The following is a 21,621-nucleotide window of genomic DNA, read 5'->3' as shown; positions in this document are numbered from 1 at the left end:
GATAAAAATAGAGAAATTGGCCTCCATTCTAGCAGAGGTGCATTTGTACCCTTACCTGAACCCTAAAAAGCATCATCTTGACGTTCGGAAAATCATGAACATTAATGGAAGAAAATTGAGCAGTTATGAGAATAAAATATTGCTTTCATTTTTGTTTCACCTTGATGTGAACCTCACTGTTGAATAGAACAGAAATAATATTTTATTTACATCTTTTGGCATCACAATAAACAACACAGTTAAAGGAAAACAGTCAGACAGCATGAAAACAGGTATATAGCGCTTGGTTGCATGGTAGTTTGAACTTGGGTCTCTCTAAACAGGCCACCAGAAAGTTTCCCCAGTGGCCAAAGATTTACTAGTTTCTCTGTATCAAACTACTTCCACATTTTATTTACTGATGTATTTATTAAAGTTCTAGGTTGTAAAAAATCATGTCTGCTATTTTTATGAACAGTGGCTGAACTTCTCTCTTTCTCCTCTTTCAGGAAGTTTACCACAGCTTAAAGGATAATGATGACGGCTATGGGAGGAGGCCATAGCCGAAGGTGCAGCCCTCGCTAGAAAAATACGTTCTCCTCCAATTTCACCCCTCCACCATCAGCCACTACCGCCGACCCGTCCCCTGGCATCATGGCCAACCACCTGGAGCTGATCCAGGAGCTGCAGCAGCTGGACAAGGTGCCCAGTCTGGAGAGGCTGCGGGCGGCCCAGAAGCGCCGTACACAGCAGCTGAAGAGATGGGCCGTGTACGAGAAGGAGATGCAGAATAAGAAGCGAAAGGCAGACAAGAAGGGACGCAACGCAAACAACTTCCAGCTGGCAGAGTCCAAGAGGCATGTGTCGTTTGCCGCCAGTGTGGCACTTCTGGAGGCATCGGCCAGGAATGATCCAGATGAAGGTAAGAGCAGTAAAGAATATTTATGATATGTGTAAGTTAGAAAACGGAAGCGTAGATTCAAAGTCTCAGTGTTTTGGAAATGATGACACAAGCTACACAAGAGCACTTAAAACACATGAGTAATTGGTGCACAAAATAGAACCACTGTGGATTTATTCTTGTTTGTAACAAGGCGTCTAACTAAAAATATGTTCTGGGATTTCATTTGTAAGCTCAAAGTGAAACTCAGCACAAAGCTCAGTGATGCCACATTTGAATAATTACTTTAATTTCAGCCTCACCTCACTGCTTCAGCTGGATATCAAAATGCCAAGGTCAGGAAAACGATTAGCTGGGCCTGCCCACTTTAACTGCCAGGGGAAGTCACTCCATACGAACTGAATTTGTTCTGCTAGAAGACTGTTTCATCACTGGAAAATAATGGAGTTGTCACACTGAGATGAAACTCTGCCAGTCTTTTAATTAAAATTTCTACGGATGGTGCCCCCCCCCCTCCCCATTTGGAGATAATAATTGTTTTCCTCCAGTACAAACAGTCCCACGATGCTGTGGCAGTAGTAACACTATGTCAGTGATGCAGGAACGATAACAGGCTGCTTATCGTTTAGATATGGCATCTAATTTAACTTCACTTTAACTTGAAATTAGATGGAACTCCTTTTATCACAACAAAACAGCCCGCGGCTGAGCTACTGTACATTCTTTCCTTGTGCAAGCTGTCTGTGCAGATATGGAAACGGCCACAAGGGTTACGTATTCTCATAGTAATTCGTACAGAGCAGAAGCAGCTCTGCACTGCAGATACACGCTTATGTACACGTGTGCACATGCACATGGACTGTGAACTGGCATGTATAAGCTCTAGCTGAAGTGAGGGTCAGTGGAAGGCTTGGGATTTGTATTGTTTGGATGGCTTGTTGTAGTTTATCACCATGGTTAACCTAAATAAAGCTCTGATAGAAACAGCTGGCACTAAAAGGATATCACCTAATGGAGTGTAAAGGAAAAAGCTCTTTCCAAACAAAAAAAAACAAAAAAAACCCAAAACCAAAGTTTCATCAGTTATGTTTTTGTAGTTTGTGCTGATCCTGCTACTGCTTCATTCCACACAGGGATGTTGTGTGAAAGGTTTTGAAAATGGTTTGAACAGCATTAAAAGGTTTTTGTTCTATGTGGCTGTGCTGTGTGTAATAACCAAAAAGTCTGCTGAGTCCCTTAGACTTTGAACAGAAACGTTATGGCTACTGATGATCATGATGAATGATCGTCTTTTATGTTGGTCTGAAAAACCACGAGGTTGCCAGGGACATGAAACATCTACTCGTTTATTGTCAGTTGCAGGAAATGTGTATTTAACAATAATGTATGCTCTCATTTAAGGATCCTTTCATGAAAAATAAAAATAAATGTATCCACAGCAGTTTTCAGAATTATTAGTAACATACTCTGTATATTTAGGGTCAGATTAGAATTCATATGTGGTGAAGGAATGGAGACATTAGTGAATAATGGCACACATTAAGTGTCCAAGGGCAGATTTTTCCCAAAACGGCACAAAAACTGCAAGATGAAACTTTGCCAAAGAACATGAAACAAGAACATGAAAAAAAGCCTGATGAATATTGGCAGCACATTCTTTGGTCAGATGAACCCAAAATAAATTTTTGTTTGGATCAGATGGGGTTCAGCTTGTTTGGTGTGGCACTGGCCAGGACAACTACAGTCACTGCACAGTGCCAACCCTGAAACATGGGAAGTGGGAATGTGCTGATAATATGCATGAGTGTAAAAGGTGTAGGGGAGATGGCATTAATAGATAGCATGATGTAAGTTTATATACACAAATACTCAATGAAAATACGACTCCCAGTCTCAAGAAGCCTGTCAGAAGAGGATTTTTCCAACATGACAGTGTTCCCAAATACACCACATAAATCACATATGAGAAGAAAAAAGTGAAAACTGTAACCTGTGTGTCCCTCTGACTTGAATCCAATAGAACACCTTTGGAGTGTTTTTTTTTTTTCAAAGTAGAAGGTTCAGCAACAAAAAGCCCTCCAGCAAAGACCAGCTGAAATCTGTGAAGAATGGCAGAACATCTCTCCACAGATTTGTACAAGGCTGGTATCATCCATGCCCAGGAGGATTGAATCTGTCATCCAAAATGAAGGCACACAAACCAAAGAAAACAAAACAAAAATCTCTCTCTCTCTCTCTCTCTCTCTCTCTCTCTCTCTCTCTCTCTCTCTCTCTCTCTCTCACTCTCTCTCTCTCTCTCCATATATATATATATATATATATATATTCTGATATATGCGCCATTCTTTGACATATCTATATCTATATCTATATCTATATCTCAATTGGCTTAATTCTTCTTGGACTTCAGCTAAAACAAATAAAACTGTATTAAAACTGTATTAAATGGCCAGGATGTATTATTTAATTAGATAATATAAATTATTTAACATTGTAGCGATACAGATCAGGGGTGCACTCAGTTTTGTTGTATAGTGTATAGGTTGGTAACAGCAGTAACAGAAGAGTTTCAACCCTCAAAGTTATGAAGTCCAGTAATGTAAATAAGAAACATATATTTACTTGTTAGTTGTCAGCATGACTAAATTCACATTTTGTGCAAACATCTGAATAAAATCACCAGCCCATTTGAACACACTGCGAGCAGATTGCTTTGTTTTGCCTTGTATCTCTGATATGCAGAAGCTTTGTCAGTTCTCCTTACTGCTGACAGTGCCCAGGCATAGAAACACTTGCTATCAGTGCTGTTTAATGAGGGTGACCATGAAAGAAGCAGAGAGATGAAAAGAAAAGGAGGCAGGATGTAGTGTTGCCCACACAGCTCCAGTGGCAGCTGGCTAGCTCAGGAGCCTGATAATCTCCTCACTCATTCCCTCTGGTCCCCAAATGCTCGATCAGGCACCATGACTCCACACGCTATGCTGCTCCAGCTCCGTTCACAGGCTCTGAGCTTCGTTTACAAAAATAATATTTGACACTATCGCATACTCACTCGTACAGCCATTTATAAAGGAGACTATGTAAATAAGGTAAAAAAAAATTAAACGTGCACCATGATGAGATTAAGTTTGAGCATCTTTGAAAAATGGCGTCAATGCTGAACTTTCATTAAACAGGACTGTTTCATAAAATTTAGACCCCTAATCTGCAAAACACAGTGACTAGTAAAACCAAACCCAGCAGTGAAAGTCACAGATGGGGGCCGAAATAAAAGGAGGCACCCATCACCTCATGTTTTTATGATTAGAAGGCAAGAGAGAGAGGGAGGGAGAGGTAAAATCAAACTCACACAGAGATTGAGACTGACTTTGACCTGAGGCTGACTCTAGCAGCATCAAGGCCATAATAAGATGAGAGGTCGGATTGGCTGGGCCGACTCCTGTTTAATCCCTGATTGGTGGGAGCGGATGAGTCGCTCCCTGTGATTCTTTCACTGCTCTTTTTTTTCCCCCCTGTGCTTTAGCTGCCAGAACATCAGTGGGTTGACCAGAGGGTGTGTGTGTGTGCAGACGCTGACGAATGTGTGAGTGTGGTTATTGGTACCGTATCTTCAACAGTCGATGTGTTATTGAAACTAAGATCTTTGTACTTGCAGTTGTGTGCCATTATACATTTGAGTTTAAGTGTGTGAGTGTGTTTTCTTTCCTCTCTGAGCTACAGTGTCCCAGACAATATAATTTCCTCACTGGAAGCTCTGGGAGCAGACTCACCAGGCCGTGTAAATAGTAAAGCTGCAAAGAACACAATGTGCGCTTGAGCTGAAGTTTGTGTCTATGTGTTTGTGTGGTCATGGCCAATGTTATTTTTGGCAACTCGTCTTTATTTACTTGTCTTTTGACAAAAATGTGTGTTACTTTTAGTCAAATTTTATTCATTTTATTATTTTTTGTTAGTTCTTGTCTTGTTTTGGTCACTGGAAATCTAGAGCAGTTGCTGCTGCTAACCTCACATTCGGATAAATCATCGGATAATGTCAACAATGCGATGTGGTCTTTGTTTAGTGAACATGTACAGGATGATTTAGATGGATCACAGAACTTACTCACTCCTCCTGATAGCAACACTAAAGATGGCTGACTGAAAGTAACATTAACTTTACCTACACTGCACTTTATAGTCACATTACCTTACCTTTTCAAAAATGTCAAAAGTGCTTCCGTTCTTTGACATAAAGTGTAATACATTTCATCACAGTTCTCTTTTTTTAAAGGTTACTTTTTATTTTGTTTTATTCTTGTTTTTGTTGTAAAAAAAATCAGTCGTTAGTGGGTATTGAAAGCTGATTGTGAAAACGAGAAGCACGAAAGTGTTCATGTATTTTAGATTGCATGAGTGTAAATAAACTTTTGTGTGTTATGTAAAATAATAATTAAAAAAAGTGTGTGTCTGTGTGCGCCTGCCTGTCAGCCAGAGAAACCCTAAATAGTGCTGGATATGAGGAGATGAGAAAGAAGAGAATAAGTAGGAGAAGATTGGATGGGATGGGATGGGATGCATCCCATCCCATCCAGTCTGAGCCCATTTCTTCGCCCTCTGGCTGCCACTGTCCTGAACCCTCTGCCCCCTCTCAGTGATGAGGGTTGATGACTGTGAAATTACTGTGAAGCACCTCAATGTCTCTCTGCGCAGCTCTCTGGCTATTGAGACTGATAGGTTTTCTTCTCTCCAGAGAGCTGCTGTCCTGCAGAGGAGCAGCTCAGTGGGGTCAGAAAGGACAGTCTACACGTACACTTACATAGAGCACAAACTGACCTGACATTTCCTGAACAATGCTGTGCTATCTGATAAAGTTGTGAAACAACTCAAATATGAATGGAGTCAAGAATCTCTGTGGAAAAAGGGGAAAGACTAGAACAACTTTTAAGTTGGATTCTACAGATGTAAAATGCCTCTGAAAGAAAACATGAACATGAAAAATGAACAGTTAAGTTTGCAATCATGGCATTAGCAAATGTTCTTGCAAAGCTGCTCAGTATTTATGATTAAGGCAACACCATCAGGTCAAGTCACGGTAAACATTTGGTGGCAATCAAATCATGCCAGTGATTAGTGACTGTTAAATGTGTGAAAGTAGCATGGATGAACAGGTTGTTCAGTAATCCTAACTGATTTCCAAATTGTCCTTGAACAAGACACGGAACCACAAGCTGCTCCCGATGAGCAGATCCTGCCAGAAGACATTTTCAGGCAGTCTTCTGATGGTAGGTTTCTGATGCTGTTCAACCATCTGACAAGCAGTTCTGACTGAGTACACTGGCACCTTAAAACATCACACTGCTTCACACACTGCTCTCAGTTTAAAAGCCGGGAAATAAATACAGTCCATTTACCAAGTGAGAGAATTACTACTGAGAGTTAAGTTTTGAGCTGTTGGGTTTATGTAGTTTTCTGTCAAAACTTACAGTTAGTTAGACATTGATGTTTCAGTGCGGCGTCGTTCTCCAGTCATTTCATTTTGCGAGTTACAATAAGCACATTTTACTGTATACATAAATAATTCAAAAAGATACTCATTTGGAGGGAGAAAGCAGGGAAATATCCAAAGAATGAGGATAATAAATGGACATGAGGCTGTTTTCAGTCTGTCTGTCTGTTACAGAAATTGTGATCATGTGATTTACAACCTCACATCTTATTATGGCCTTTACAGCTCTCTGAGATTCCCACCCCTGGACTCTATTTATTCACCCACACACGTGGCAACACCCAGCGCACTAATTACCACTTATTCCCCACTGAAAATCATAACTTGTAACTTGATGTTGGAGAAGCCACACTTAAAATCCACATTCCATTTTTAGCCCAGTGGCTTTTGCTTTTGGTTCACCACCTTTTTTTTCCCTGACATATCATCACCATAAAAATACAGGGGAAGATATCTGGATAGAAAAACACTCCAGCAGCGAGCAACGCCTCTTGGAAGGAGTATTCACGTGTGGTTCTGTCTCCTGTTTTTTTTTTCTCTTTGTAGATATTTGTGTGCAAATTAGGTCTCAGAGGAGCTTTTGTCATCTTCTGCTACCTTATTAGAGTGGTAAGGCCTTCTCCTCAGAGGCCTTAGATAGGCTTAGCTGCTCCCAGGCATATGGCAGCAGCAGAGTGGCATTAAAAAGACACACAAGAGCAACACAAACAAAAAAATGCATCTTGTCGGATGGAGCTGATTTTCAAGAAAACACTGACCTTTGACAGTGATGTCTGTTCTTTTTCTGTCTTTCACACTCTTCAGTTCTTTGTCAGTTCTGCTTTCTGATGTTTTTTTTTTATCTATAGGAGAAAACACTTTAAGACACTCTCTGTTAGTTAACCTTTAGTCTTGGTTTCAAATGCCAGTGGGGAGGTTTATCTAACTCCTCTCACAGAGTTCGAAAGGAAATTAAATTGAAAAATAGGACCTTGGTGGTGGATCTTTATAGTCACCTTCTCTCTGTGTAAAAGAAGTATTTTCTTAATGACTAAAGATGGTGGGAGGACTTTGACAAACACACTGCTTTGGATGCAGAATACCAGACTATCATCAACTACAGAGTATATAGGACTACACCATTTTTTAGGATGTGTGACATTTATCGTAAACACATTTTGCTGCTGCATTTTTAAACATATGCGGAGCCAGTATGGAAAACATGTTATGTAAATGCTGAAGCCAGTGCTCCTCAGCGTTGGACCAACTTTTTGTTGTTATAAAGTTGCAGGACAAGTGGGTAGCCAACTAATATTTCCACCTGATCATGATATTGCTTTTGTTTAGCACTTCCACCTCCTTATTCATTATTCACTATATTACTTATACTGATACATAATTCTAATGCTAATTCAGAAGTTAAAACTTTTTTCTAAGACTTCTATTTTTTTCTTTGGCCCTAATGCTCTTCTGTACTTTCCTGTCTTGTTTAAGATCATTAACATAGTAAACATTACACCTGCTAAAAATCAGCATGTTAGCATGGTTATCATGAGCGTGTCAGCTCATTTAGCTCAAAGCACTGCTGTGCCCTAAGTAGAACCTCAGAGAGCTGCTATTTCATTCGTGCTGGGTGTGGAAACAAAAAGGCTTTACATCTCGACGTCTCATGATTTCATTAAAAAAAAGATGTTGTTTAATTGGGAGGGATGCATTAACATTTTGGTTTTTTTTCCTATGGAGGAGTAAATGCCAGATGAATGCAATGTAATGTAATAATGGTCCAACTCTGATAGTGAACCCCAGTCAGATGTCAGGCTCATTAGAGGCAGTCAGTAATGATGGAAGAGAAACGAGCTGAACGCAAACAGTTAACTAATCACAGGTCGTACTGTGAAAGCTAAACGGTGCCGTTCAGGGAAGATGTAGGTCACTCAGTGTTGCTGCTCTCTGTGTTAGATTGCAATGATAATGTCTGACGAAGAATAAAAAATAAAAAAAAGGGAATTGGTAAACTTCAAACGATTTGCACTCACTGACATAAAAGGATGGACTTTTGAAGCAGATTTACCAGCCTGTAAAAGCTGCCTGGAGCTTGTTATCCACCACTCCTTTCAAAATACTTTCAAACTCTGTAAAACATTGGGTCTGATATAGGGAGCAGTGATAGGATGAGATTCAGGGACTCATTTCAGGCATGTGTACTTGGTCTCTTTGTTCCTTTTTTCTTTTCATTTTTCCTTTCCTCTATTTAATGATTCACACTGCCTTACACATCCATTTTTTTCCTAACCACACAAACATGTAATCTGTAATTATTCAGTAAAGGATGTTTTTTGCCTCAGCACTAACTAGTGATCTGTAACAGGAGGTTGTTTACTGACCTGCTCAGCTAAGCCAGTGTGACCTCTGACCTTTGACAACTGTAGTGTAAGCTGGCTGGTCTCTGTTGTGCATCATGTGTCGCAACACAAACAAAACCAGGGTGAGCAGTCTGTCACGTGTGTGTTTGTAACCCCTTTAGACCTGAAGAATTATGGTATCACAGCCTAAAACTTTTACAGTGGAGTAGTTCAGGTCTTAATTTAACATCTACATAGATGCTGTTTATACTATATTTTGGTTTATATAGGTTTTTGTGAATTCCTCTCATCTTGTGCAAATAGAGCTGAAACAGTTGATGAATGGATCATTTAGTGCGTAGAAAATGAGTCAGCAATAGTTTTATTATTAATCAATCATTTGAGTCATTTCATCTTAAAAACTTTCTTCAGCCTCTTGACTGTAGATGTTATCTGGCTTGCACAGTCTTCAGTAACAGTAAACTCAAGATCTCTCAGTTTTGGATTGTTGGCCCTGCAAAATGACCAATTTGAATATGTCATCTTTGGCTCTGGGAATTTTTGGTGGGCTTTTTTTTTGACTACTTTCTGATATTTTATTGACTAAATAAATAATTAAGAAATTATAATGAAAATACTCATTTGACACTTAAAGTTGACCGCTGAGCAAAAAGGTTTTAAGTGTCACTGTGTTTGCTGTGCACTGATATTTTAAATGACTCAAATCTCAATTAAATCCATCAAGCAAAAAATTCTGCATTTACTGCATCTAATCTGCCAACAACGTAAAAGGCCATATGGCATTTTCTGGATGCTGTATTCATTCATTCATTCATGGGGATGAGTGCGATCATTTTTTCTATCCCTGCATCTGTGACAAAATGAAGGTGCTTCACTTGAGGCTCTTTGCATTTTTACTTTATCCACTTGTGTGATCACTGTTGATTTTAGGTGACATTTCTGAACAGTTGATTACTTAAGTGGGATTTGACATTTCATGCCCTGAGCAGAGCTGCGACAATGACAGGGTTGAGAACTACAGTTTAAAATGCATCCTCGTGTAGGAGGCATCTATCGAATTCTTCTGTGATTAGGAGGACTGGTCTTATTCTCCTGACATGACTGGATTTTAGAGACTGTGTTTTCCTGATGTTGCCCTCACTGTTGCTACTGCCAGATTTTGAGGTTTTGGGGCATTTTATATTTTATTTTTTATTTTTTTCCTTTCCTGTCAGCCCTCTGTGATTAGGGCAGTTTTCATGGAGTCTCGAGCTGCCCTCAGGTCAGCAGAACTCCATTCGTCTCTACTCTGCTACACTCCTTTGCTTCCCCTCTCTTACTCTGTCTTTCTGAATTAACATTCTTCTATGAGTTTGTCAGACTCGCCTCCTCCAGGCGTTGCCGCTCTGCCTGGCACACACTGACACTGCTGTCTCCTCGCCGCCATGCTAGTTCATGTGCCTCAGCATGGGCAGAGGGGACTGACTCATCCTGGTCATGTAACATCATCTGGGATTAACAATACTGAAAAAAAAAAACCCAGTACAAATACAAAGGTGGGAGCAGCCTGATAGGTTGAACTAGTATGTAGAAATGTTGCATGGAGTATAAATGTCTGTGATATTGTGTCAGTTGAAAGAGCAGGATTCACTGAGCCATGGAATTATCAGAATTTTGGCTTATTTAGTTTCATAATTGAACACGTTTCTTGGCCGTGTAACTGTCACACTGCAACAAAGGGTCATTTATTGAACTTGAGCACTTCACTGACTATCTCTGCTTCATTGTGTCCTCTTCTTTCACTACACCACTCATTTTTTTTCTTTTCATTTGCATGTCTCTGCATGAGTGTTCAAAGTGCTCTCATAAAATCCATATAATTATTATTATTCTTTGCTGGCTCAGATGCTGTCTTTAGTGAACCGTACCGCACTAAGCGATAGTCTGCCAACGAGCTCCCCGAGATGTCCTTCTCCCTCTCCTCCCCTTTTCCACATCAGTCAAATCTCCTGGGAGAGCCCCGACTCTCAAGTTAACTCCTATTTCCATGGTAACTGAGGCAGACATAGAGAGCTCCAGGCAGCTCCATGGCCCAGAGCGACTCAGCTGCAAAGGCACAAATTGTGCATCATCATGGCTGCTGCTGCATGGGATAGCATGTGGGAGACCGCTGGATGTGGTTGTGGCTGCTAACTTGCCCTCATGTAAAACTGTCATTGGAGGAAGTGTATGTGATCCAAATAATAATCAGCTCATATAAGGAAAAACAGGCTTGTTTTGGCATTATATTGATGATTTAAAAGTACCAGAGACATACCACACATCCACCAATTTACATACATGGAGGGAATTCTGGAGGAAAAATCTGATTTGTTTCTTTATTTCTGTCAAGGTGAAAAGTAAACAAGTACATAGATATCAGAATTGTTTGAGGGAAAGTGAGTCATTTGATGTAGATCACTCACATATGTTATTCAAAGTGTAAAAACTATGCTAGGATATAAGGTCCCAATGAGTTAAATGGCACCTTTCTCTGAAAAAAGTTTTTACAGGAAAAAAACTAATTGATTAAAATGCACAGTTGGCACAGTCAACATTGTGTCTTTTTGTTTTTCCACTATGACCAACACTCGTTCCATAACCTTAACAGTATAGTCAGTATCGGGAGGACAAAATGTATTTTGTTGTTTAGTTTGGAAGACTTGTTGTCTTTATGATGAAGTGGGGGAAGGTAGTGCCCCTGACAAAGGACCAAAGGCTAGTAATTGTTGAAGAAATCTTCTTAATGGAAAAGCTCATCATGAGAGAACAAGAAGCTCAACTGGAATAAAATTAGCAAAAATGGATATTATACCAGACTTGAAAATGACGACATTCTAGCTTAGCTGCAAATAAATCCATCAATACGAGTGCGTACATTGAGGAAGGGAAAAATATTTTAAATTAAATTTTTAGATTAATGTTGCTAATTTCTTGCCAATAAAGATTATGAAGTGGGGCAAAATTGCCATGAAAGTAACTGACATGTTTATGAGCATTTATTGACCTTGTGTAATCCTCAATTTTCTGCAGTTTGAATCTTTTATGAGAAGTTGAATTGTATCTGGTACAATTGTTCTGTGTATCACAGTTGGAAAAATGATCAGTTTTAACAGTCTTGTCATTGCAAAAAAGGGAAACAGCTTTGCTCACAGTAACAAAACATTCTGTCACTAATCAGGTCCTTTGAAATTTGTGCCGGTTGCTTTGAGGCATGCCTATATCTCAAACAGCCTGTCAGCCTTCCCACATCCTTATCACTGACTGTGATTGAAGCCCACCTGCTGGCATGCTGGCTTGCAGAAAGCGTTTAAGTGGCAGTGTGAGTCGGGCTTGATCCACCGCTGCCAATCCCCCCGATGCATGTTCAGCATCCCGCTGCTCCCCCACTCTTTCTGAAACCAACTTGTAACATCTTCCAGTGTGTCTCCACCAGTCTACCTACCTCTCCCCCACCATAGTGAATGAACAGCCCTCCGCCATAAATCCTGCAATAGGATTCAGGATTATCCAGTGAGGATTAGGCCTCACCAAACCAAACAGGGACAGCGTCATTAACAACACTCAGATAGAGAATAATAAACTCAAGAGGCGCAATGAGTGACTTTTTAATTGTATGTGTTTAAACTGCAGAAGTGTAAGCTGTGAAGTGTAGCTGAGCTGAGATGAACAAATGGCAACCACCGCAGCTCTTTATAGCCTCAGGAGCTGTTGATCAAGACAAAGAGCAAGGCCAAAAATACACCCGTCTTTAAGCCCCAGATGCCTTTCAATGCAGCCATCATTTTCAAAATTGCCATAAAGACACTTTAAAAGACTGTTTTTCTAGAGAATAATCTAGACACTTTAGTCAAGAGTTTTTTTGGAACCAGCATCTAGTGGACCTTGCATCTTAAAACACTTGCACAGCAGTTTTTAATACAGCAAATTCATCTCATTCTAATGGAATCGCCACGATTAGTGGATTCACCTGTGACCGAGAACTGGTGCAAATTCTTTCCCGTGAAGTTTAACTTTGGCAAACCTTGACCTGCAAATTTGTGCTGTTGATCAGTTGCAAACCTTGATTGTGCTCATTTTTGGGGTGACTGAGAGGCACAGTGTCCATAATGGAGAAAACTGTTGTAGATCCTTAGCTGTGTTGCATCATCCAGTTTTAATTAACCTCCTCTGTTGGAGTGAAAATTGTTCCACAACAGAAAATTGATTTGCAGATAATTCTCTCGAACAAACTGTGCAAACTTATTGTCCTTGTAGAGACCGCAGAGCTTAATTTTTCCTCTTAAATAACTTTTTATTGAACGACATGTCTCACATTGGTGAACAAAATGGCACGGTGGAACAGTGGAGGGAAAACAGAGGAACTGAGAAATGTAAACCAGTTGGCAGTTGCCTCAATAACTGCACCAGATCAGCAGTTAGCCCTGCAAGAATAGTAACTGCGTCACTGGTTTCTACAACCAAATATTTTGCAAAGTTGTGCGGAGTAATTTCGGAGGACCACTTTCTGGTGTGAGCAAGCCTTAACACTGAGCAGGGTTGCTTGTGGTTTGACTCAGACATGTCAGGCCACATGCAGCTCAGGTTGTCATGTTGGGTTTGGGCTGATATGTTGAGTTGCCTCTTTATCCTGCAGTTTTTCCCTGGCAGTCTGTCTTACTTTTTATCCCTTCCTCTCTTTCACTGTAATCAGTTAAAGCCTTCTATCTTAATGCCTTTTAGCAAACATGCTGGATCTAATTGGATGGGTTACTGCTGTATAATCCAGAGCATTACTGAGACAAACAATACTGATGTTTGTCTCCATAACTCCATGTAGCACTCTTCCTCTTTTTCTTGCTCCTGTCCAGACTTGAACACCGCTTTTTGAATAGAATAGTACTGCATAAAGGTTTATAATGGGCCACAAATATTCTTGATTATGTCAGTAGACCCGTATACTATGAAATAAGGCCCCTAAGAAGCTAATGTGGTAGTTTAGCTTGGATTCAGGTTTGGAAGATTGGGGGGGGGGGGGGGGTTGCTAATTGAAGTGTTTGGTTAAATTGATGTTTTTAAATGGTTTTTCCTCTCCCCATCTGTCTCTGCATTTGATGTGATGTGACTCTGCACTGATGTGAATCATTATGAAGCCAGGTTTGTTTCCCAGGCTTAGCGCATCTTTCGCCACAGTAAATGGTTAGTAAAAGTTCATCATTTTATAAATATTTTGTTTCATATATGAAGTATCTGAAGTATCTCAACAACTATTGGATGGATTACCATGAAACTGGGTACAGACATTTATGGCTCCAAGGTGATACATCCCCATGACTTTCTGAACTTTTAATTTAGTGCCATCATCTGGTCAAAATTTGTGTGTTGGTGTCATATGGAAGTAAACTGTGAAAAGGCTCCACGATTTGAGATGGGATTTATGGACTTGGAATTAATCTGTGCCTGTTTGTCTTGATATGAGCTTTGTTTCCTCATAGTGCCAAGTAACATTTGCGAACCACAAATTAGTGCCTGGGATTTGTCAGTGTGTCCAAATGTCAACAGGCTACTGAAGGGATTTGTTTGTTAATTACATTATGATCAGGGCCTTAACTCTAGTCTAGTTTTTAGAGTGAATACCAATCATCTCTCCAAATCAAAACCTGAGATCTTTGTATCTCATGTTTACTCTACTTCAGTGTTTAATTTGCCCACAGTGACCCAGAAAACACCTGTGGCAGCCCAATCTACAGCTTGTTGTGTCTTCCAGTGGCCTTCCCAGCTGTGCTATCTAACTACATCTGTTAAAGCAGCGTAACATACAATTAAAGTCCCTTAATAGCTCATCATGTGGAGGATAATTATAACACACAGTGGAATACTAATTATATCAATGATCCTCTCTCATAATGTCCTACTAAAACCAATGTCATTTAGCTGCTACTTATGGACATGCCAAGCGGCCTTCTTTCTGCACAGCCGACAGACTGAGAAGGCTGCCTTGCCTGAAGAGTGTTTGGAACATGATTGTGTTATTTTCTGCGAACTGCTGCACTGTTTATGTGTTTAGAGCTGTTTTGTTGTTCCAAGTTTAAAATATCTCATTTGTGGGAACTGATGCGCGCTGACGAGTGTGTGTGCTTACATCAGCCATTTTCTATATGCACTAACTACTGGCAATATTTCTATTAGCTCAGCTTTGAGTTGTCGTTCAACCGATGTTGTGTTAAAATTCCCACTCATGCTCGAGGCTTAGACGCCGTTTCCTCTAATATGTCCAAAATGGTTTTACCCTCTTCTGAAAAATGTAAATAGATGTACAGTAGTTTAGGAGAAGTCAAGTTTTAAATTACTTACAAGCAGGGTCAAATGTTTGACCTTTTTCCTCTGTATTTCATTTGAATGATCATAAAATATTTTACACTATACTTAGGTCTTTTACATTAGCTCAGTTCAGTGTATTAGACTCTGCCCTCTCACCAGCATATCACTGTTTCAGGGGGATTATAAACCATAGTGACATTTTAGGTATAATCCGCTATGTCACATGAATCAGGTAGTCTGTGTGATGTAAGGGTTTCTGTGGCAGCTGGTATTGCTGCACAACAAATATTTGCCTCTTCAATATGGCAAAGAGAGATACTCTGGAAGGAAAATCAATTCTCCACTTGGACTCTTCCTGCATTTGAACTCACATAGCCCCTATCACAATCTTGACTTGATCCTAACTTTACTGACGATTCCCCTGTTATCAGTGATCATTGGCTGTGAGATATGAGCCTACAGGGGGATCAGTGTGTGAGTCAGCATCCTGAGCTTAAACCCTGACTATAAGAACATCCATGATATTTATTGTACTGTACACTCGGCTCCCAAACAAAATATCCCCTTTCCATGAAAGGAGACATGCATTGTGCACAACTGTTTTGCACTGTGTTTCCTACTGTATGTGAGCTTGAGATTTTAAAATCCTCAACTCACCTCACAGATCAGAGCATCCATGCATGCAATATGCTGCGATATGAGGCTTTCTCATCAATTGTGTGCCAGGGATTTCCTGAACAGGAATAAGTAGGCTCATGAAAATGAATCTTGAAAGATTTAAGTCTGTGTTTCTACAAACTGCAAATGTGGAAGGATTTAGTGCCTGTACCAGGAGTTGTTGGCTATTGGAGTTGTTTGTATATGGTGTGTTTAATGTCAGCACAAACCAGGTCTGTAAAAGGACTTTTTAAAATCTCATATATATATATATATATATATATATATATATATATATATATATATATATATATATATATATATATATATATATATATATATATATATATATATATATGTGTGGCTTTAAAGCCACACATACATATATATATAGAACTCATCTGTTCTATCTCCAAATACAATAAACATGTGACCCTAAAACTATTTGTTAGTGCCTAAATATGCAGTGGTACTTTCCTGGAATGTCACTGTCCAAACTATAAAATAAATCCTCAAATCTTTTATTTTGTTGGATGTACTCTACAACAAACTGTATTTACCAGAGAAACCTTATGTTAGGATTCATGATTATGGTTCCACTTTGGAGTCCACATTATTGTTTGTGAAAAACGTCTCATCAGTAATCAGCGCTCAGGAAAGTTCTGACCTAAATAAAGTCATTCACTTGGGATTTGTTTCCATCTCCAACACACAATCAAACCCACACAGTATTGTCGAGGCGCTGTAAGATAACAGGAAGGAAGGGTGGGTTTCTCTTCCTGTGCTGCTGTTTGTTAATGCAACTTTTATCTTTTGGGAAGCATCTCGTCCAGCTCCACCCCCTCCCTCAATGGGAATTTATGGGGACCTGCCCAGGAAGACATGTATGAGATTTCTGCAGTATTGTGTTACTGACTTGTGGGGTGGTAGATAATCACTATGGTGACCCTTCGATGTAATGGATTGCCTTTAAAGATTTTGTGTTTGTGTGTTTGCTCGGTCCCATGGTGGTGGTACAGACAGATAGGAATCAGGTTCATGGTGTCCTGCTAGTTCCAACTCTGTTTTACTTTCTCCTCTCTTTTTCTCTGCATCCTTTAGTCCCATAGTATGTCTGCATGATGAATAACAAATTTTTATCCGCAGCATTACCCTTTAAGGTTTGCATTACATATCCTTTAAGAACCCCCTTTTTCCTTTTTTCATAAAACAGATCAGCAGTGAGATTAAAGTGAAGAAGTTGCACATTTTGCACATTTTTAGGCAAAATTTCTCATTAAGTCTGAGTCTGCATGATGCTAATGAGACATGGAAGAGGCAGATGAACACATTTTCTTAATGAAAAAGGCTTTGAAGTACCTAAATCACCACTGCAAATACTGCTGCAACAATTAGTCAGTTAATAGGTTAACCGATTGATCGAAAAATGAATTGGCAGCTGCTCTATTCAAATAGAAAAATAGTTTGTCTTTTTAAACAAAATGGCCAAATGTTTGCAGGTTCCAGCTTCCCAAAAGTGGGAATTTACTGCTTTTTTCTGTGCTATCATTGTAAACTGAGTATTTTTGGCTTATGGACTGATGGTTGGTCGGCTTTCTGACATTTTATAGACAAAATAATTAAAAGATTAATTGAGAAAATAATGAGCACATTAATCAGTATTGAAAATAATCGTTAGTTGGATCTCATATTGCAAATACTGCTGCAAAGGCGGATCTCATATCAAGCTCAGAGCCAAAAAGCAAACCCAGCATAGCAGTGATTGTGTGGAGTATTCAGATGCTTTACTTAAGTAAAAGTATCAGTACCACAGTGTGAAAATACTCTATTGTAAGTGAAAATACTTTAGCAGAATTTAATTTAAAGTATCAGAAGTACTCATGACAGTATTTTGTCAAATATCTTTGGGTTTTGGACAAAACAAGCATTTTGAAGATGTCAACTTGGGCTCTTGGAAATCGTGGTGAGCATTTTTCACTGTCTTCTGACATTTCACAGACTAATGAATTAATTGGGTAATGAAAAAAGTAATAAAAATAATCGTGGGCAGCTTTAAAGTACATTCTGTTTGGACACAGGTGGTTTCGTTGGAGATTTGTTAGTTGGCTCATTGTTTTGTGTTGATTGCCTCACCTCTATTTAAGCAGACTGAAGCTTCAATGCTAATTGACATTTTAGCAGTGTTTGTAATTGTAATTATAAATCCCATGTATGAGGTTTTGGCATTAAATTAGTCTCTCCCCTGTGTAAGCTAATGTGTCAAGTAAGATATCTGTTAATTGCATTATGTTCATTAGTTTAGACCTCTAAAAGGATTTTATTTGTTTGTTTGTTTGTAGATTTTGATGTTAATGTGTGCTCTCTCTGTTTTCATTTTAAAAGACAAAATGTTTTTCAGCCATAGTTCTTTCAGCTGGCTGGGATTCTGTTTGTACTCTCTCATTACGATGGTTTATACTGACAAATCACCTGTTAAAGGTCATAGAGCTTTTTTTTTTTTTTTTTTTGTTAAATTTTTACCTGTTTTGATATGATTGAAGAGTTTTGTCAGCCCAGCACACATAACTCACATGCATGCTGTACATGCATTGTTTAACAACACTTAACTATAACACAGATAGAATTCTACTTTGAATATCACTGTTCTTACAACTCAGATCATGCAAAGACCATTCTGCTTCAATAATTTGGGCCTGATCAATAATTTTAAAAATGCATTAAATATTCTTACTCATTGTACTGTATAATATTCTTACTATTCTAACAAATGCAAATGTAGTTTGTTATGGTTTAGTGATAATGTCACTCTTTCCTTTTTAAAAGAAAAAAAAATATTTCAACAGATAAAATGATTCTGCCGTTGCCTTAGTATTGACACATTTGTATGTACTACGGTGTTTGGGTGTAATAAATGAGCCTATCATCATTCTGCAAACACTCTCGCCCTGTCATATATACTTACCACCTATGCTCACATACACACACCAGCTCCACATTGTAGCTACAGTATATTACATAAAGGGCAGATCATTTGAATTTCATAAGCACTTTATTGAACACTGTTTACACAGATTGGTTCAGACAGACCAAAGATTGAAAACAGAGACCAGACATTCCACCCAGATATGAAAAATAAATCAAACAACAAACGACAACATGAAATATGTATTGAAAGAGAGTCGAAACAAAACAGAGCAGTAGAAACATTCATAAATATTAAGAACACAACTTCATGAAAGTGTCTTTCGAATTGAGCCATCTCTCACTCTTTTTCCTCTAGCTATGTACACACTTCTTCTGCCTTGCTCTTTCTCTCACATCATCAGATACATCACACACCATAACTCAAATCCATTTCATCTCAACTAATGCATCAGAAGCCACCCTTACTCACACAGAAAGCAATTCAGCACTAATGCATATATTTTGGTCCACACACGCCTAAAAACCAATCAAAAATAAGGCTGTTTGGTGGCGGTGAGTGTAAGTGTGCCGCATGTACATTTGTTAACCTCACACCGGTGTCCAGCAGATATCTTTAACTGTAGAATTTCCAGCCTGAAGAGCAGGCAGAGCTTTCTGACTTTTCCGCCTCCAACAGACAGCATTAGATAACTGTCACCTGGTTGCTTTTCCAGGCCCAAACAATGGGAAATCAGAATGTGTTTGTACATCGCTGTGTGCATGGCAAACATGCTCATGCAGAGGAAAATCTACTCGCACGTTAGTGGCTCCCACGTGAATGATAAATGACGTGCACATCATTTCTAATCTCAGACCTACTTTCAAGTGCAATTGTGTCTTGACGGACACACACACATACCTGCCCATATTGCAGCACTGCTTTGTGTATGTAGTCAGTATTTAACAGAGATTAATAGCATGGTGTTCCAGCAGGGGAAGTGAACAGTGACAGGGTAGTGTTTATGTAGTGCTGGCATTCATGCGAACTCTGTCACTCACTTTTACCACTCTTTTTATTTATTTATTTTTTTCACTGTATTGTTTATCTTGAAACTGCCAACCTCTGGATTGTTTTCAGTCATGCTAAAATACAATTTTGTTCAAGCTGAATGCAACAGAAATTGGATTTTTGTTATCTGATCAGAGCGTCGGAGCGGTTGGAAAATTGAATTTTGGCTTTATTCACAGTCATGTTTTCCAGAGACAGGACTGGAGATTTTTTTGCATTAGTGAGATGTCAGATGGATTGGACTCACAGTTTAAGTTCTACTTACTGTACCTACTGCTGTGGTAACACCACAACTACTTGTTGAATGTTACTTTGTCTTAAAGGTGTTTCAGCATGTTCATCTTTGTCTCATGTTTGTTGGCTGATGTTTCGGACATGTAATCACTGCCTTTGAGGACTTTTTTCTTTTAACAATAGGAATAACAGGAATGGTTGAGTGCTTAATACAGTGTGCAGAGCCAGAACCTGGGTTGTTCTCTTCCCCTCCTGATCAGACAAAAGATCTGTGTGCATAGTGTCACAGTCAGAGACACATCCAGTCTCCATGAAAGTAAAAGAAAGGATTTCATGATAAACTCTATTGAGTTAGGAGTCAGCTGTTAATTTGCTCTATAGAGAGTTTTATTTCATACACTCTTAGACCTTCAGTGGAAACAATGGAAGTGTTAGTGGGATGTGTCTGGATGTTTGATCTGTCTGTGTGAACACTTTTACGTGTGCATGTATGTGGCTGTCAGACAAACATAAGAATGTCATTAACATGTGTACAGTGTAAGATCTTGAGTCTGTGATTGTGTCTCTTCTTCTGAGGTTGCAGCTGCTGCAGCTGTAATACTGAATGACAGGCAGGTCCCTGATCTATAATAAATCCTCCTGTGGATGCCTCCTTACAACACAGATGTTGTATTTATTCTCAACTTATAGAGAAACTATAAAAACGGCAAAGATATTCAGTTTCTACTTAGAAACTGGAAACATACGCTATGAAATAGATTCTAAAATACATTGTTTAAATCATCAGGTGGCCATATACAACCAGAAGGTTTGGTTAAAGCTCCTGTCTTACCCAGTTTCTGTCTTACTGAAGCATCATTGTGCAAAACACTGAATCCCTACCAACTGCAGTGTTGCAGTGTTGTAGCTGAACACTGACATATCTGCATATGGGGGCGAGAAAAAAAGTGAATGCTTGCTTTGAAAAATCAATTAAAAAATCCTTTCTCATCTTTCTCCTTACACATTTGAAGTTGTCACATCCATACTGTGACTCATCGATATAGTCATTCGTTTGCTCCAGTAACGTAAAAAGCAGGAAAGAAAAGACAACTGCAAATAAAAAAAAGAAGGTTAAATATGTTTTTGTTGGTGAAGCAGTGGAAAGTATACATTTGATGCTTATTACTGACCATTTCAGGAAGTAATAAGGTATTAAATGGATCCTGAAAGCATTTATATCTGAATTTGACAGTTCTTCACTCTGATTGAAGGGTTCTCCTTCCCTTAAATAAAAGAAATGGTAGGAATTATGCCAACACAGCTTGTCTCGCTTTGTCATCACAGCAAACTCCTGAGCACCTCTTCAGTCCTGATCTTATTATTCTGCAGACACAAATTTTTGGCCTTGACCGGTAGAGACATGCTTCGGAATTTCAAATCCACTTTATTTTTCTCTTCCATGGCCTTAGACATTAAAAGACACATGCAGCATTTGTCAACATACCTTCATTTGTTACATAGTGGGGATGTTTGTTTAGTTATGTAGCTTCATAATTGTATTTCTGTGTCATAAGGATTTCTGTAGAAATGATAATGCTGTAATAAATTAGACAAAACCATTTTCAGTGGGATTGATGGTTAAATAGATACGACTAGAAAACGCATCTTGAAGTGCCTCATAGTTCTTATGTTTGTTGATTCAGGGTTTTCGTACACTTGAAGTAGAGAAATAAATACAAATGCTATGACC

At 39.0% G+C, this 21,621-nt stretch overlaps 1 protein-coding gene across 4 annotated transcripts in view; it reads left to right on the top strand.

Moving 5' to 3' along the window:
* ppp1r16b (protein phosphatase 1, regulatory subunit 16B) overlaps positions 1-21,621 on the top strand; it is a 108,380-nt gene that overhangs the window by 25,220 nt on the left and 61,539 nt on the right. For all 4 annotated transcript variants that reach the window (XM_041033000.1, XM_041033002.1, XM_041033001.1 and 1 more), the window contains one exon: positions 489-901. In XM_041033000.1, the coding sequence (XP_040888934.1) occupies positions 634-901 (268 nt within the window). In that variant the 5' untranslated portion in view covers positions 489-633. The remainder of the gene's footprint in view (positions 1-488; positions 902-21,621) is intronic.

This window comes from Toxotes jaculatrix, chromosome 3, assembly GCF_017976425.1.
Source record: "Toxotes jaculatrix isolate fToxJac2 chromosome 3, fToxJac2.pri, whole genome shotgun sequence".
NCBI lineage: Eukaryota > Metazoa > Chordata > Actinopteri > Toxotidae > Toxotes > Toxotes jaculatrix.
Note: the sequence above shows the minus strand (reverse complement) of the source record. Positions and strands in the feature narration are given on the sequence as shown.